Raw genomic sequence first — 17964 nt, 5'->3', positions numbered from 1 at the left:
AGGTAAAGATGAAAATCTGGCACATGCTTTGGAGTACACTAGAGGAATCTGATGCAGCTGGACTGCCTTGCCCAGGACCTTCCACTTTGGCTCACCGAATCTGCGAGCAGCCTCTTGCTGGCTTCTCCCACCATGCGGATGGCAGCATCCACGTCTCGCTGCCCTGGCAGGCAGTTAACACAGCGATTCAGGGCCTGCGACACTGCCTTGGCCACCTGCAGAGAGGCAAAGAGCGGTTGCCATCTCCCAGCCAGCCTCATGTCCCCCCCCACAGTCTGACCAGGGTACCCCTTCTCCCCACCTGCGCCAGACGCTGCTGGCTTTCTGGGTCACCAGGCTTGGCCACTGCTTTCCGCGCCTCCTCAATGAGGTTGTTGGCTTTATCCATGACGTCGCTGGCACACTCCAGCATGGCATTCTGTGCCTGAGGGTCGGAGGTGTTGGCTGCCACACCACGGGCAGCCTGGCTGAGTAAGCGCAGGGCCTGGGCTACTTCCCGGGCAGCAATTCCTGGAGGGATGGAGATGTCAGTGCCCATCAGCTCAGTGCCCCCCCTTCCCAGCTCTGCTGTAGAGGCCAGTACCTGTATAGTTCTCATTGCCCTGGGCCACCTCTCCCAAGAGGTGAGCGATGGCAGAGCTGACAGCTTTGGTGCTGTTCCCCAGGTCCTGGGCACACTTCTCCATCTACAGGGGGATGAGTTGTGACATGTTGGTAAGCTGCAATTCCCCTGCCTGAGTCCACCCTGCATCACCCTGAGACACCCTTCCTTGTGCCCTCACCGTCTCTCCTGGCAGAGGCTTGAGCTTGCCATCACGGGCAGCTGCCTTGGCTTCCTGCAAGTCCCTCTCCAGGCTCTGCACCAGACCCAGTGCAGAGTCTATCTCCAGTGGTCCACATGCCTCCTGAGCCTGTGATGGGCCAGAAGGGAAGGTGAACATGTGACTGCTGAGCCCACCCCACTGGGCTGTCCCCACTGTCCTCCCCTGCTCTGCACAGCCAGGGTCCTGCTGCAGGATGGGACCCAGCCTCTCACCTTCTGGGCAGCTGTGCGGAGCTCAGCCAGAGCTGCAGCCAAGTTCTTGGCACACTGGCTGAGCTGCATTGCAGAGGCTTGGTCCGTGATGGTGGGGACTGTGGCCTTGGCTGCAGCTACCATCTTCCCACCAGGCTGTCAGGCCAAAAAAACAACAGTGAGACGGGGATGAACACACAGTGTGTCAGCTGAATGTGTGTAGAAGGTCTCCCAGTATCTTAGGAGGGCCAGGCACAGTAGGAAAAACTGTAATAACAGAGCTGGCATGGCAGGCTCTGGGCAGCACAGATACCTGCAAGAAGTTCTGGCTGGCAGCAATAAGAGCCAGCTGGGCACTGGGGCTGTCTGGCTGGGACTGGCTTCCTCGCACACCCTGCACCAGCATCGGGATCTGCTCTGCCACCACCTGTCAGAGAAAAAGCATCACTAGAGAGGCCTGGTCGAAAGAAGATGGATCCAAACCAGAACTAGCAATCAAAACATGGGCTCCTGGGAGACCTGAGTGATGACCCCAAGGACCTGTCTTGCCCACTGTGGCTGCGCATGAAGCCCCAGCATGGCTGATGGGAGATGGGATGGGGAGAGGGAGCACAGGAGACGTCAGGCCCAGGCCCAGGCCCAGGCCCTTACCTTGCAGCTCTGCACCAGCTGCTGCTGTGCAGCAGGGTTCTTGTTGGAGGAGGAGGCATGCTGTGCAGCGGCAATGGTCTGGGTGGCCGAGGCAGCGGCCTGCTTGGCTGCGTGCTAGCAGAGGGAGGAACGAGTTAACACTGGTGGCAGGGCAGTCTGCCTCAAGCCACCACCCTACTCACCAGGGCCCAGCTCCTCTAAACAATTTCTCCTGGGGCTACATCTGTGACACTGAAGCATCTCCAGCACCCTCCATGCCCAGCACCCCAAAGCAACAGGGTGCAGGCAAGGGAAGGGAAGGGAGGTCTTTGTGTGACACAGTGAAGACACTGTACATGAAAAGGACTTTATTCCCCTGTAAAGTGCAGGAATGTGGGGGACTACTGGACAGGTCTTGCTCACTAACTGTGCCTGTTTGTTCTCCGCAGATCCTTGCCCAGCATCTCACCTCCAGCTTGTGTACGAGCTTCTTCTTGATGGCGTTTTGGGCTGCAGCGTTGGTTGCCATACGGAGCCCCTCTGCTGCTTCGCGCAGCCGCTGCTGCTGCTCCTCACTGTCCGGGTGGGCTGCAGCTCCCTGGAGAGAGCAGAAAAACCATCACACCTTGCAGGGGCCAGAGTCCCTTGTCTTGCTGAAGCACCACCTGTGCTCTGGCTCGATGCCAGGGGAGCTATCCACAAGGCAGCCCCAGCTGCTTAAGGTGCTGGGGAAATACCCAAAGCCTCCACGCTAGAGCCCAGCAGCAGGAGTGGTAACAGCTCCTCTGCTATCACCCACAGCTCTGGGACAAGCCCACCCTACTGCACAGGACCCTTACTCTGGGAACTGCTGCCCCACCCAGGGGCCGCTCATCGCCTCCCCAGCCCTGAGTCAATAGCACTGGACAAGGCTGGAGACCAAAGTCAGCAACCATCCTCCCCCCATGCACTGACCTTTGCAGCCTCCACCATCTTGGCAGTGGCATCAGCCAGGATCTTGGCTGCACTCAGAAGTTTGCGTGAATTCTCCAGGTCAGTCTCTCCCTCAGCATCAGCTTTGATGGCATTGACCAGATCAGAGGTGGCCTGAGCCAGAATACGAGCCTGGCGCACCATCTCCCCTGGAACAGAACGGAAGTGTGGCCCATTAGCAAACCCTCAGGGCTCTCCAGTACCTCACTATCCACCATGCTCTACTGTGGTTGTCATCAGCTGGTCTCACCTGCATCGCCCATGGAGCTGAATATATTCTCGGTGACATTGAGAATGGTGTCAGTGGCCTGGTCGTAGCGCCCAATGGGCTGCCCACCCAAGGCGTGCTGCTTGATGTGCTGCAGTAGGTCATTGAGGGCCTGGGTGACAGCTGTGGCTGCCACCCCCACCTGCTGCAGGAGCTGGTCATCACTGGTGGCTGCCTTGGAGGCCTCCACACAGCCCTCAGCCGACTTGGCCACCAACTTGCCAGCCTCGATCAGTTGCTCCTGGCAGACTGGGGAACTGATAGTGGGTGCCACAACCTGGAAGGGAGGAGAAAGGTTGGGCAGCAAGTGTGGTGGCCTCCTTGCAGGGGTTGTGCAGGGACAGCTATCCCAAATCTCTGCTCCTCCAAAGAGGATACTCACTGCTTGAGCACAGTGGCAAGGACCACAGCCTGAGGCAGCCCCCACTTCCTGTGTCAGACTCCCAATGTCCTGCCTTAGGACATGTTGTTCTGGCATACCAAGGACCCCCACAGCTAGGTGAAGCTTACAGTCACAGTGAGACAAGGGTTAACCTAGCTGCTTACCTTGGTGCAAGCCACCAGCTGGGAGGTGGAGAGGGCACACTGGGTGGCCGCAGCGATCACCTGTGTCTGCAGCGCTGCGTCTTCTGTTTTCTGAGCCACATTCTTGGCTTTGAGCACCAGTGTAGCAGCAGCACTGGCCACTGCCTTTGCCAGCTGCATAAGCATGTCCTGGGAGAGGACAGAAAGGGTCAGCGAGGCAGCCATGGCAGTAGGAGCAGCCACAGCCATTTGCAGGGCTCTCGTGAAATATTCAGAGGGGAAATGTGAGCTCTCGGGGGCCTTTCATCCACTCTGTCCCAGCACCAGCAGCACTGAATACCTGGAATGGCTGGCAACACCTTGACCCCAGTCCTTCTGTATGGTACAGCTAGCACTGAGGCTGTAGCCTGGCTCTGAGATGCAGCCTTACACTACCACGAACACCACCCACAGCAACTCAGGCAATACTCAGAATCACTCAAACACCCAATCCTCAGGCAACCATCCTTTCTTGATTGTACAACTGGCACTGCCTGGATTTGCATGGGGCTTGCAAACATTTGAACAGAACAACAAAATGACAAACCCTTCCAGTCAACTGGCAGACACAAGCCAGCCATGGTACAGTCACACTGGGGACAGCTGCCAGCCTGGGGGCTCATCCCATTGGCTCATCCTACTATCAAGACGTGAACAGATGCTCCCACACTGGTCACCTGTACTGCAGGCATGCTAGGCATTTTCTATTCTAGCTTGCTGGCTCATGTGCTACATCTCTGCTGTTATTCTTGGGGCTAAAGGTGAGATATGACAAGACAACCAGGCTCCTCTCCCCCGAGTGGCATGAAAGCCATGGGGCCACCCTGCCAGCATGGACCAGGCAGCAACCAACATGGAAAACTGCTTTCCTGCAGGGCACCAGACATGACAGCATATTGCAGCCCTCAGGATTAGCCTTTGTGGCACCTTGCCAGGCTTGCAGCACTAGTGCTAAACAGGAAATGCCTGGGGCAAAGACCCTGGTAGGCAGAGCAGGGCTCTGTGCCTGCTGTACCTGCCAACCTCCTGCTATGTGCATGCTCACAGTGAGCAGCCCTGCAACCCATGACAGGTAAACCTCCAGCCATGAAACCAAAGGTGTCACAGCATCCCTTTGCCTTCTGCAAGCCAAGACTACTCCCCCTGCAATCCACCACCGTTTGAGACAGGAGGAAAGACCAAAGAGTGCATGCACCAATTCTCAGAGTACCCAGACCACTGCATCTGAGCCCAAGGAATGAAGCAGATACACTCGGGTCTGCTAGCTGTGAGGCAGAACATACTGCTGCACGACTGCAAATTGTCTTCCAGGTCCTATATCTGCCTCTTGGAAATGCTCTGTATTGGCACTGCTGTCTGGTCAAGCACGGCTTTCAGCCCTGGTGCTAGATTTCTGCGTCTCCTTGGATATCTGTCAAGGCCTTTCTGCACATGTCAAGGCTGTGTGGCTGTCATGAACAGAAACTCCTTATTTCTTGAGTCTGTTTTGAACTATACTATGGCTGGATCCTCCTGCCCAGGACAGTGTGCTAACCTCCCTTGTACTGGAAGGAGTAGTCGTGGGAAAGCAAGCCAGCTGGAAGCCAGCTCATCTAAAACCTCCCCACAAGGTTCCAGCCATTCTGGGCCTTTGATAAGGGCAGGCAGGCAGCTCCCATAGGCAGAGAGCAGCAGGCAGGAGCTGAGGTGGCTGCAAGGGAGGCCTCCTAGAGCAGCACTTGGTCAAGCAGCGACCCGAATGTATGGACTTCTGAAAGCTAAGCATCAGAAAAGCATAATTTTTCAAGAGCCCTTCTCCAAAGAATTCAGGTGACAGTTCCCAGAGGAACACCCCTCGTGTTGGAGATCACCAAGCAATGCCTACAGCCCTGTTTTACCGTCTTTGGTTCGGAAGCAGGCAGGATCCAAGCACACCGGCTTTCTGCGATCTACATGGGAATCCACAAGATACCAGGTGTTATATCACAGTGGCACTAGGGACAGAGATGGGCAATGGCCTGTCCCCTCCCTCACAAAGTCACTGCCGTGTACTGGACATGCTTTGCGCCACAGCCCTCCTGCCAGGTGCTGTGCAAAGGCTGATGGTTTTAGGGAGTGTATGTGCCTGGTTGCTGCTGGGTGCACTCACCTGGAACCGGGGGTCAGTGTCACTCTCTCCGATCTGCTGCAGCAGCTCCCCGCTGGTCTGGCCCACGAGGCCAGCAGCCTGCAGAAGGTTTTGGCGAGGCTGCAAGGAACATGGCATAGTCAACACTGGGCTCGTGAGTAAGCCCTAAAACTTCACTCAGTGGTTCCTCTTGGCTTCCCCCTTCCTCTTGGACCCACAGCACCTCCTGCCCCACACCTCAGCGCTGGCAGGCTGTGCTGTTTTCAGCAGGTCTGAGACAGCGCTCGCCAGGTTCTTGGCTGCCTGCAGAAGCTGCCGCCCATTCCCTCCCTCGTCCTCCATCAACGCCGCCAGCAGTTTCACACCCTTGGACATCTCCGTCAGGTTGGAAGAGATGGTGGTAACAGCGCAGCCCACAGCGGTGTAGTCTGTGTCTGCTGGATCCCCTGCACAGGAAGAAGACAAGTCAGGATGGGATGCACTTCAGGTGATGCTCCAAGAGGATCCCCATGCCTATCACTGATGTGGTTTTCCGTTCTGGGAATAGTGGGAGAGACCTGGCTTCTGAGCCTGAAAAGCTGTTGCATCCACTGAGATTTGGCAGGAGAGCCTGGGAAAAGAGAGCTGCACCATTCCATGGCTGTGCCTGGAGCTATGGCAGGGACTGGACAACATGTGCCTGGTCTAGATCATGGCTCATCAGCAAAGGATTGGGAGGAAGGATTGGACTGGGCAGGGAAAGGGGTCTAAAAGCCAGGTGAGCTGGGGCTGATGGCCAGCCCTATAGGGACATTAGCAGCATTTGGGGGTGATTTAGTTCTAGCTGGGGCAAGCTGGCTCCTCCAGTCTATGATGGAGGGCAGGAGACCCACCCTTCAGCCAGATTACGAGCCTTCTCCAGAACTGGGGCATCCCTCTTCTCCAACCCTCCACACACCTGCAGTGAGGTTGACCACCGAGGCTGTGCCAGCAGTGATAGCATCCACCTGGGAGTGGATCTCATGCTTTGACTCATCCATCTTGTTTTTGCGCCAAGCTTTGGATGCCTGAAATGGGGAGAACAGGAACAGGAGATGGTGGTAGAGGTGGTGGGGAGCTGTACACACGCTCACACAGAGAAATGGAGGGTAGAGAATATAAGGAAAAGAAGAAAGACCTGTGACCACCCAAAACTCTCCAATCCATACTGACCAAGGAACATATCCAAGTGTCCCCTCCATGTCTGTCCCCATAGTAGGATACAACATCATCTCGTTATCAGGCAGCAGATCTTCCCAGGGGCTGCTGCAACTTTTGGGAATGTGACCAGCCTCACCCAGCCCACCCAACAACCTCCAGCAAGGTCCACCCCCAGCACACCACCTTCACCCAGCACTCACAGCATCCTGCCCAAGGGGCGGCAAGGTCTCAAAGTCGTCCAGTGTGGCCTGGGCTGCGTGCACAGCCTGCATGCTGGAGTTGATGGTGCCCGTCAGGGCTTGCTGGGCAGAGGTCTGCAACACAGAGACAGACCAAGGTATGCTGAAGGCTTGAAATCCAGGCTTAAATATTTTGGTCCCCAGCAACTGTTGGTGACAAGTCTACGTAAGTCTCCACAAAGTGAGATACACTTACCAAAAAGGGGGACTCACTCAGCACCTCCTACTGGGAAATGCCACATTCCACTATAGGTACAAGCAAGTCTCAACAGTCAACTAGCTCTTGGAGAGTGGGGAGCAGATGCTACAGGATCTCATAAGGCTTTTAGAGCAAGCCTGCATAGCAGGCTGCATATGGCCAAAGAAATCAGCCTCCTTGGCCTTTTCCAAGTGCTTCTCCAGCTGTAGAGGATGTGGGGGCACCAAGGCAAGGCACTGGGCTCTGCTGCAAACTACAACACTAGTGGGTACAGCCTCAAGGAGAGGCTGCAGTTGCCAACCAGGGCAAAATGCTGGGGTGTAGCTCAAGTTTGCAGAGAGGGTGCAGAAGGACACCAGCTCACCCAGACCAGCAAGGACATGAAGCCAGCAGCACAGAGCCCCTGACCTTCACAGGAAGGCAGTGCCTGGCCATGGACTCAAACAGATGAGATGGATGGGTCTACAGAAGCTCAACAGGCACGTCTCCGAGTTTGTGCCCTGTGGTGAGTACAGGGAGAGCTTACCAGGGGAGGCATGTGCCCTCGGTGCATCTGGCCACTGGTGACTTGCAATTGAGGCTGTGGCATCGTGCCAACCTGGAAGTTTTCAGGCCCTCCAGCCCCTGTCCGCATGATGGCTGGCAGGGCCACTGAGCCCAGCTCTGCCTTGCCTACACAGTTAAACTGCTGCTGCAAGACTGTCGACCTGAAATGGGAAGAAATACCACATGAAGGGATGCCCACAACCCCAGAAACAGGCTCTGTGGGAGGACTGGCACCAAAGGACTGGCAGTATTTCCTCCACATCTGCTGTGCTGCAAGCCTGGCTGGAGCCCACTCTCTGTTTAATTTCTGCTTGGCAGCTGTCTTGCTCCTGGAAAACTTACTTCTGTGGAGACACTGAGTCTTCCAGCATGGTGGACTCCTCATCCCCCTCCAGTCCAAAGTGGTCTTTACTCTTTTTCTGTTGATGGAAAGAGAAGGCGTGTCAGACAGGACATACCTCCCACCTTCCCCTCCTCCTGCAGCCCAGACAGTACCAGAGCTGCAGGGCTCCCCTGCCCTGTCTCCAGTTCTCCCAGAAGTACTATGTGCCAATGGCTGTCTGGAGGCAATTGGAAGGGGCACCCTGCACCCTTCTCTAGAGAGGAATGAGTTATCAGTGCCCTTCTCAGCACAGCCTCACCTTTTTGAGGATGATATCGATGTAGCCAGCGATCAGTTGTGCAATCTGTTCCCCCTCTGTCGTCTGCACTGAGTAGTAACCATCCTGGTAATCTCCAAAATCCTGCAACAGCAGGGCACAGGGTAGCACTGGAGCAGGGCACTGGCAGCCACCCTGAGCCCCTCTGGTATGTGCTAAGCACTCAAGCGCCAGCCTCTAGAGCAAGAGCCAGAAGAGGCACCAGAGGACAGCAAGGCAAGAGGGGGTGGAGTGAGAGCAGCCCCTCATGGGGCCACTACTGGGGAGGAAGTGTGGAGGACCAAGTGCTGGCCCCTACCAGGGTGAAGCTCTTGGGCGAGGCTGCCCAACGCTTAATGTTGGTCAGGCTCCACTCTTGAATCACTTCCTTGGTTTTCTCGTCCACACGCATCACACACTCCTTAGTGATTCCAAGCAGCCGTGGCACCAGCTTGTTCTTCCCCTTCATCTTCTCCTGTGGGTCACAACAGAAGGGCTGTGGGCTATCCTTGGGACGGATCCATCCAGGTAGAGACCTTTGAGGTCTCCTGTGGCTACCAAACACCCCCAAGGCCACACTTTCTGTTGGTCACAGCCATTACATGGAGCTTGAAAATGAGAGAAAGCAAGTAGGAAGGAGTAGGAAGGCAGTGCACAGGGAAAGGCAAGAAGGAGAGGTGGGCAGGGAAAACTGGAGCAACTTGGGTTCAGGTGTAGTAGCTGGAGACACAATGGATGGATGCTGAAGAAGAGGAATTTTCGTTGGTGATAAGTGGGATCAGGGGGACTGCTGCTGTACCTTGACCAGGAAGAAGGAGACCCCATAGGTCTTGAGGGAACGGGCAAGTTTCACATAGCGAACTTTGGCCTCAATCTCACTCATGTTCCCGCAGTTCTTGTGAGCCTGCAACAACAAAGACAGAACACTGCAGTAGCTCCACAGTCCCATCTATGCATAGCCTTCTGGGCTCTCCCTATCCCACCATCATCCCCTGCCCCTGTTACAGCATCCCTCTGATCTCTGGAATACCTCAGGAGCTGCCTTGTCTACCCACCTAGAGCTCGTCCTGCTCCTGTTTTTTACCCATCAGACTGCTATGTGCTGCCTCCTGCAACAGTAGCAGCCTCAACCTTTAGTCAGAAGGAGCAAAAAGGTCAGCTTCCTACCTCCCCACTGGACATACCATGAAGATCTTGCGCTCCCCTTTCTGCTTGATGTACTCCTTAGGCAAGAAATCCTTGAGCCTGCCAAGAGACGGCCAAGCCAGTTGTTAGCAACAGACTATGAAGAGGCCCAGCCTAAAGCTTTGGATAAACCCCTGCCAGGGGGTATGAGCTGGAAGTTTTTGAGAGCAGGATGGATGTGGGAGAGGTCACTGCAGCTATGAAAGCTACCCTTGGAATTGCCCTAGCTAAAAGTGGGATGGAGGGGCTGAGGATGCAGCTCTCTGTGCACCATCAGGACAGGTCAAGGGGGCCACCCATTAGAGCTGTCTGTATGTCCCTGTCAGGGTACCAGAGGGAGCAGAATGGCCGGGTGGGGTGCTAGCACACTTTGCAGCTGGTGTGGATCTCCACACTTGGGCACTGCGCTATAAGGGAGGAGAAGGATTGCACCAGAGACATCCAAACCCACAGAGCCCCACAGGGCAGTGGGGCACTAGGTGCTGGCAAAGTGCTCCAGCCCCTTCGAGACAAGCCATGGGGCTCCTCAGGACACTCACTCCAGAAAGCCAGGCTTGTGCTTCTGTTCGTTGTGTGGCCCGAACTGGATCTGGCACTGATGTCCAGCAAACTCGCAGGCTTTGTCAAAGGAGACAGGGTGGGAACCGTTCAGGATGTCATCACGAGCCTGTGTGCGAATAGAAAACACTGCTGTGGGCTGGGCAGTCACGCAGCTGTGCCATTGCTCCCCTCCACACCAAGCACGACCTGTTTTCCAGACTTAAGTGGCCCTGAAAAACAGGAGGATCTAGGACCAGGCTGTCCCCTGCAGGGACAGCATCAAGCCTGGGAGAGGAACAGCAGCAGGACTTCAGGAGGATTGTGCCTACCAGACAGAGCTGTCATTGCATTCCCTGGAGAGCTCTGGAGTACAATGTGGGCAGGGCTAGGATTGCCAGCACTGGCTCTTACCCAGGAGATAACTGGCTATTCTGAAGTACCCTCCATGGTGGCTTCCAACAAAACGTTCAGCCACCAGCCAGAGGCTGGCACAAGGCAGTGAAGCCAGGTGCTCTGGGAAGCTGTACCTGCACGTAGAGCAGGTTGAGCTGCACAGGATCTCGCGAGTCTACGTTTTGGTCAGAGTAGAAGAACTTGCGCCGCAGCAGTAGCGTTTCGTTGTCATCAATGCCTTGTTCACGAAGGGTCCGGCCATGGTCCAGCCAATTCACTGCAAGCAATGCCAGGGCATGAGCAGGGACAGGCACTGAGGCAGGGCTGGTCCCAGCCCTAGGGCTGCTTATGAGGAGCGAGAAATGGATGTCTGCCTCAGGCTTCCCACCTGTCACCCTTCTGCCCTGGACCCCAGGCAGGAGACACTCCAGGATGTGTGGGCACACATTCCCTCATCACAGTCCTCTACACTCCCCTGATCGGCTCTTCTCCTTGAAGGAGTCCCTGCTCCTCTCTCTGCAACCCTCAGCACAGGGTGACCCCATCCCCAGCACATCCAGGCACCTACACTCATCATCTGTGTGCAACTTCTGCTTGAGCTTCTCCATCTTCTTCTCATCTCGCAGCAGGGTCTTGTCCTTCTTGAGGGTACCAGTAACCTCCTCCTTCTTCTCTTCCATAATCTCCCGAACAAGCGAGTATTCATCATAGTTGGTGATGCCTGCAGGAGAGCAGAGAACCAAACTCAGGATGACTTTGCTGCCAAACACAACGCACGGAGCAATGCCAGCGTGCTGAGCAGTGCCCCTTCCCCAGTGCCACACACCCCTTGGACACCCTTGCTGCCAGGCCATCTGCCACAGAGTTGCTGCCACTCACCCAGTACCCTGTCAGATGCAGTCAGGTCTCCCCACCTCCCTTCTTCCCCACCGTTGCTGCCCTCCCCTCTCACCAATTCGGGCACAGATTGTCATGAGCATGTCTGTGACAGTTTTGGAGTCATCCACCATCACTGTTTTCACTGTTCCATCCAGCATGCGGATCTTCAGGGGCCGCTGCTTCTTCTTGTATTCCATGGTATCCTGCAGGCACAGCACAGCACAGCTCCCAGCAGTGGAACCAGTGCATGGAACCCGTATCACACTGTAACACCAACAGCTCCAATATGCCCAGTGTAATTGTGAGGGGATACAACGTGCTGCATGACACGATGCAAGGCAGTAGGGCACCCACACCACCTCCACACTGCAGGCACATCCAACTGTGGAGCCAAGGCAGGTACCAGCTGGAAGGACGTGGGACAAACACTTACCCCATTGCGAAGCATGTAGTAGTCCAGAGCCTTCCCAGCCTCCAACCAGATCCCCTTCTTTGGGTCTTCATCCGAGAGGAACAGCCCAAAATCATTGGCTAAAAAACAGGTACAGTCTCTGTCAGGGAAGTCCTGAACAGGACATGGGGACCAAGAGACCAGTCTGTGCCCAGAGACAGGCATCAGTGCAACCCATGAAGCACAGTAGCACTGCGAACACTGGAGTCTAAACCTAACGAGTGGGCAACAAAGCTGGCAAGCAAGCTGAGGTGCATGTTTTAGCACAGTTATCTATGGAAAAAATCATCTGAAGCATGCCTACGCAACACCCAACTTGGAACTGACAGACACAACAGAAGGAAGAGCTTGTGGTTGTGGCTGACAGCCTTCTGAAATCTTCAGTGTAATGTGTAGTAGTGGTGAAAGCAAGGTAATAAGATCTTGGATCACCAGGAAGGGTGCTGGGAACTGGTCTATAAAATCAAGGCAATTCACAGGTTGAGTACTCAGTCGTGGCTGGATCTGCATTTCCCCAGGGCATGGTGGAGTTCGAAAAGATACAGGGAGAGACTATTTAAATGATGGAACTTTGGTGTGAGACTAGAATTGCTAGGACTCCTCTGTTTATGGAAGAGGCCTGCTCCCTTGAGGCTGGTGAAAGTGCTGCTGCTGGAGTCTGGGCTGTGGCACCTCAGCTCAAACCCACAGGGGTAGTCGTGTTTTCATGCTGAAAGAAGCCAGGACCACGCCTGGCCTTGCCCTGGAAAGGTCCTTCTCCACCTCTGCAACAACCCTTTGCCGCAGGCTGTCTTGGTTGGCTATGTTTATAACTCGTCATCTTGTTGGCATCTCTCTTTGGGGAGGGACAAATTCCTGAGCCGCCCTGCGCCTGCCTGGCTAACACTGCCGTTAGGATCCTACTAAACAGGGAGCAGAAAAATCACACCGGCTTGCCATTTTATTTTTAAAGTAAAAAAATCCGAAGAAAAACGCAAACTGTTTTCAAAGCAAATTCCAAGAGGGTAACTCTAAAGCACTGAAAACTGAGCAGCTTGCCCCAGATCCATAGGTTGGGCAGGGAGAGGCTCTTCCTGAGTCAGAGCAAAAGCAGAGCTGGAAAGTTACACTGAAGCTCTCCCCAGCCCAAAGGTGACAAAAAACCAGGGCAGCTCAAAAAGGGAGCTAGAGTGCCAGTGTTTAAGGGGAACAAAGAGAAACAAAAGCTGCAAGGAAGATAGGAAAAGAAAAGCTGTGAGCAACTGAAAAGGAACTCAGGAATAAGAAGTTCCCTTTAAGTTTTTTTATAAAAAGGCTGGCTCATGCCCAGGAGCAGGAAATGCAATGCTCTTTCCAACACCAGTATAGCCGTGCATCAACGGACATCCAGTCCCTGTCTGAAACTGAAAGCCGTGGTCCACTGGACTGCTGACCAGCCAGGCACAGCGCGAGAAGGCATTTCCTTTCATCCTCAAGGAATCTGTGGCTCCCAGATGTCGCCACACTTCCCCTCCTCTTCCCACGACTCCTGACCTCCTCTCTGCCGTCTCTCTCCCGTGGCACAGCTGCTTTTGGGGGTTGCAGGGACCCAGGAGAGCCCCTGAGACAGTGTCCCAGAGCTCAAACCCCCCCCCATTCACAATGGGGACAGGTCACATCCGCGTGGGCATGAGTCACGTCATGAGCTCATGAGCCATAGTCTTAATTGTGAGCCTAGAAGCAGCAGGAAAATGCCAGAGCTGAGAAGGCTTAGAAGGGTAGTGGAGCACCAGCATCAAGTCTTGCAGAGAGCTGCTGGTGGGGGGCAGGCCCAATGGAGTCTATATATTCCCCAGGAATGGAAAAATTAACTTAAATGCTTTGACCCCTGAACTGTTTAAACTCCCCTAGTCCAGGCTAGTAGTGATGAATGCAAGTAGGACAGAGGAGTAGAGACAGAAAGGGCAGTAGGCTCAAATTAGTTCACGAATGTTTCACTTTCAAATGTGATTTCCCATCTTCCAAAGCCGTGGATTTCTTCTGAGGTGTCAAGAGGGAGCCTGAGAAGTTCAGATCCTCACTTCAACTGGGCAGGAGAACTTGGACCCTGCTCCCCCCATCCCACCACTTCTCCGGGAAAGCATCAGAGCGGCACAGACAGGAGAGAAAATGGAGACCAGGGAAATGCCAGGAGCTAAGCCAGGGTGGCCCTGTCACAGCAGTCCAGTCCCACCATGGACTTACGCTGTCCCATCTGGGCCTCAGGCACCCGCTCACGGATCATTCGGCAGGCATCGTACACCATAGTGGAGGGCTCGAACTGCATCGTCTTCACCACATTGCCAATGCTGATCTTCAGTGAGAGGGCAACCATGGTGGCGGCTGGGCTGTCCCCACTCCTGCGTCACCTGCTGGAGAAGACAGACAGGTGAGCTCCGACTGTTGATCCCTCCAGTCCACAGGCTCCTTCCTCCTCCTTCTCCAGCAGCACTTTTGCTCCCTGAAAGCCAGGACACAACTTCTATTGGCAAGCAAGGACTCCACTCTGTGCTGTCAAGCTTGTGAAGGGATGCCACTTTCCAGACACTGGGATCTCCAGCCAGCACTGGACCTTGCCTCCTGGCACTGGGACACTTGCTTACTCGTCCCAAGGTCCCAAAGCCAATTCTAGCCGGGTGCGGGAGTGACAGCAGCTAGTACACAGTGGAGATGCTGCCAGAGAAGAGGAAGGAGTTGTGTGGGAGCACACAAGATAAGCTGAGAGAGCATGGTGGAAAGGGTTATAATTAAACTTGCCATGACACAGAAACCACAAAAGGAAAGCCAAGTTTTGACCCAAAGCTATCAGGGCACCCCACAGCACCAGCAGACACTGCTGAGCTGGCAGCTTGAGCACAGAGGGACGGAAAAGCCTGAAGCTGCTTGGAGAGACAAGATAAGGGCACCAGACACTGAACTCACACATTAAATATAATTACCTGTGGAAAGCAACATATACACCGAGGGAGTGCTCAGAGATCAGGGCCTATGGCAGCAGCAAGGGAATCTGTGCACAGGATGATGCACAGGAGTGCAAGGGACCAGCCATGGCAGGTCTCACTGCAAGGGCACACAAGAGCCACAACATGCCTTCTGAAACAGAACCTGAGCCGGGTCCAGCTTGAAGGACCAGCTTCACAGAATAGAAATGAATCAAAGCACCATCAAGATTGTAAGAGACGTTTAGGATCAAATCCAATTGTCCATCCAGCACTAACCACTGTAACCCTAAACCTCATCACTCATCACCAGATCCAGATGCCTCTTAAATGCCCTCCAGGGATGGTGACTCCATCACCTCACTGGACAACCTATTCCAATGTCTGACCACCTTAGCAGTGAAAAAAAATTTCTAGTATCTGATCTGAATCTCCCTGTCTCAATTTAAGGCTATTTCCTCTAGTCCTCTCACTGCAGTCACAGTAGAATAGACTGACCTCCCTACAACCTCATTTCAGGGAGCTGCGGAGTTCAGGCTTGAAGGATTATATAGAGCAGCTTCAGAGTGAGCACTCCTCAACAGAGCTTCAGAACACCAGATTTAATAACACCAAATCAGAACTGAGATATTCTTATATCAGAGTAAAATCTGAAAGAAATAACTGAAGTAAAAGAAGCCTGTAAATAAGCCCCCTTCTTGCCTGATGCAGCTTCAAAGAGCCCTTTACTTTGGGTTTATCCTCTGTACAGCAGCTTTCAGTGCTCTCCCAGGTTGCCACATGCCTCAGGGTCCCTGCGCCAGGTCCTTTGCCCCCACCCCACTGCTCCCTGCCCTTCTCAGCATTCCAGTCCCCATCTGGCCCCAACCTTATGCTCTCCAACAGTGACATGCTTTTTCCTCTCCCTGAGAGACTGCTCATAGAGAAGGAGTCCCCCTGTTCTGCCAACCCAAGCTGCCTTGTCCTTAAATCCTAGTGGTGGTGGTAGGATACAAAAGCACTGGTAAGATGCACCACATCTGCTTGTTCTCCTTTAGATTGATTTGCTTCTACCAGGCTTCCTATTAAGGCTGTCAGTGAAAGATTATCATGCATCCTCAGCCTGGCCTGGGAAGGTTCTTGGGCAAAATGTGCTGGCAGCCGTCCTTGTACTGCAGCAGCCCACAGTGAGTCTGTGAATCCTTGCCCAGTGCTGCAAAGTCCAATCCCCCTGGAAGAGGGTACATCAGTGGGGGCTGCTCTCAACCACCGATCTGAGCAGACTAGGGGCAGGATTTGCATTCAGTTTTGGCCAGGAGCAAGTCAGAGAGCAGGACCCCTCCTCCTGCAGAGCTACAGAGCCACGCTGGTCGTGCGGGGTGGGAGGCAGGGACCAAGGATCGTGCCGCCTCCGCCAGCACATGGAGCGGCTCCAGCTTTGCATTCCTGAGTCGTTCTGCAATGTTTCTGCGGAGGCCCGTGGCCCCCACTGTCTCTGCTGCTGAGGAATGAAATGCATTTTAGGTCCGGAGCAAGGCAGCCCATTAGCACAGAGAAGGTGGCAGAGGCACCCACCCGTGCCACTGCCATCTATCCAGAAGCACCAGCAAAGCTGTGGAGCTGAGCAAACAAGGAACACCCTGTCATGGAAAGGGTTTTTTAAGTATGTTATATGCAGGCTGGACTGCTGCAGTCACCAGGCCAACTTCACTACATCTAAAAATATTCTCAAGTTGAGCATAAAGCTCATTTCCATTCCTCTGCAGGAAAAGGAGAACATGCCACTGCCAGGACAAGGTCAGAGACCACAGAGGAAGGAGAGGGGAGGACGCCGGACAGTAGAGAGGAACTGAAAGGAGCCAGGCAATTTCTGCAACCTCTTCGTGCCCTACTAAAGCAACTCAAAATCAGGCACTGCACCAGAGGCATCCTTAGCACACCTTTCACAAGGGACACTGTGCTTTCTACCCCACAAGAAGACGGGGAAGGTGACTGCTAAAGCCTTCCCACTCCCAAACTCCTACAAAACTAACAGAGAAGATGCTGATGACATCAAAGAAGACCCCAGAGGAAAGGTAAATGGTTCACTTTAATTTCCATATTCTACAGAAAAAGCTCAGTCTCCAGCAGCTGAACTTTGCCGACAGCAGTTTCTAAGGCAGAAGTGCTCTCTGCTGCCTAAGGACACCTCCTCAAACCGTGGAGAAGTTTGTCAGTAAACGTGGCAATTAATCACACAATGTTTGCAAATCTTCTGCCTGCCCCAAGGGCAGCAACGCAGGGCTCAGTTCCTGCAAACCTCTCCCCTCCAGGAACCGTGTGGGGAAGGAAAAGCTGGACTAGACATAATGGATGAGACAGCGTGGGAGCCTGGCCGTGCAAACCAGAAAAGAAAAAAGGACAGTGAAATTCAAGCTGTCCCCCTGGAAAGAAAAAAACACCAAACAAACCAAGTCTCCACGAACACACACCAAATTTCTGTGCTAGCTCATCTCCAGAGCAAAAAAGCACACTCGGCTGTCGCTATGCAAAGGCAGCTCAGGCACCAGAGCAGCCAGATTCGCACACTTCTGCATTTTACAGCAACCTCAGTGCACCCACGACACATTCCTGAGCCGACCCCAAAAGGATGAGGGGACAGGGGGAGGGCCTTGATGGGGTCGCACTGCTTCCTGGAGGAGCTGTTGCAGCTTCCTCCATCTCACTCCACACTAGCTGAGCAAACTGAAGCAGGTGATGGAAACATAAAGGCAGCGTCAGTGCAGGCAGGGCTGACCATGGGCAGGCAGCGCCATGCCGGCCCATGGAGCCATCGAGACACTGCTGGGGCCACTGACAGCAAGTTTTCCGTTATGTGATGTAACTGCTATATTTATATCAGCAAATACAGTTTAGTTTAGTTCTGCAGTAATGGTCACAGAGGAGGGTTAGTATCCTAAATGACAAAAAAAAACATCAACCAAAATTCAACTGTGGCCTGCTGGTACTGCTCATGGTAAGTTTCCAGAGCAAGAAGAAATCTTTAAACACAACGATTTTGCCATTTTTAATATGCTCTTTCTAGGGGATACTCCGGATGAGGTTTGAGGTTTTTGGCTTTGGTTTGTTGTTTTTTTTTTTTAACAGCAATACCAAATGTCACCTGGGAAAGGCCCCACTCCAGATCACCCCCGGACTTCGAACTGGCTACAGAAAGCTTTGTCAGCTGCAAATCACCCCAGTGCTGGGGTTTTCCGCAGGCACA

At 54.0% G+C, this 17964-nt stretch overlaps 1 protein-coding gene across 3 annotated transcripts in view; it reads right to left on the bottom strand.

Annotated features, from left to right (window-relative positions):
• The window catches only part of TLN1 (talin 1), a 35083-nt gene that overhangs the window by 14801 nt on the left and 2318 nt on the right, over positions 1–17964 (bottom strand). Inside the window, exons 2-29 of one of the 3 annotated variants that reach the window (XM_071579994.1) lie at positions 14008–14174; positions 11788–11885; positions 11428–11557; positions 11044–11196; positions 10610–10752; positions 10082–10209; positions 9542–9602; positions 9157–9261; positions 8677–8832; positions 8361–8462; positions 8062–8138; positions 7700–7880; positions 6936–7049; positions 6494–6602; positions 5794–6002; positions 5578–5676; positions 5327–5377; positions 3432–3599; positions 2868–3162; positions 2600–2766; positions 2115–2243; positions 1667–1780; positions 1329–1442; positions 1037–1171; positions 783–911; positions 584–686; positions 302–510; positions 96–215 (exon numbers count right to left, since the gene is read on the bottom strand). In XM_071579994.1, coding sequence (XP_071436095.1) covers positions 96–215; positions 302–510; positions 584–686; positions 783–911; positions 1037–1171; positions 1329–1442; positions 1667–1780; positions 2115–2243; positions 2600–2766; positions 2868–3162; positions 3432–3599; positions 5327–5377; positions 5578–5676; positions 5794–6002; positions 6494–6602; positions 6936–7049; positions 7700–7880; positions 8062–8138; positions 8361–8462; positions 8677–8832; positions 9157–9261; positions 9542–9602; positions 10082–10209; positions 10610–10752; positions 11044–11196; positions 11428–11557; positions 11788–11885; positions 14008–14137 — 3729 coding nt within the window. In that variant the 5' untranslated portion in view covers positions 14138–14174. The remainder of the gene's footprint in view (positions 1–95; positions 216–301; positions 511–583; positions 687–782; positions 912–1036; positions 1172–1328; positions 1443–1666; positions 1781–2114; positions 2244–2599; positions 2767–2867; positions 3163–3431; positions 3600–5326; positions 5378–5577; positions 5677–5793; positions 6003–6493; positions 6603–6935; positions 7050–7699; positions 7881–8061; positions 8139–8360; positions 8463–8676; positions 8833–9156; positions 9262–9541; positions 9603–10081; positions 10210–10609; positions 10753–11043; positions 11197–11427; positions 11558–11787; positions 11886–14007; positions 14175–17964) is intronic. The other 2 variants (XM_071579995.1, XM_071579996.1) reach the window with 2 other exon arrangements.

Source organism: Pithys albifrons, chromosome Z (genome assembly GCF_047495875.1).
Source record: "Pithys albifrons albifrons isolate INPA30051 chromosome Z, PitAlb_v1, whole genome shotgun sequence".
NCBI lineage: Eukaryota > Metazoa > Chordata > Aves > Passeriformes > Thamnophilidae > Pithys > Pithys albifrons.
Note: the sequence above shows the minus strand (reverse complement) of the source record. Positions and strands in the feature narration are given on the sequence as shown.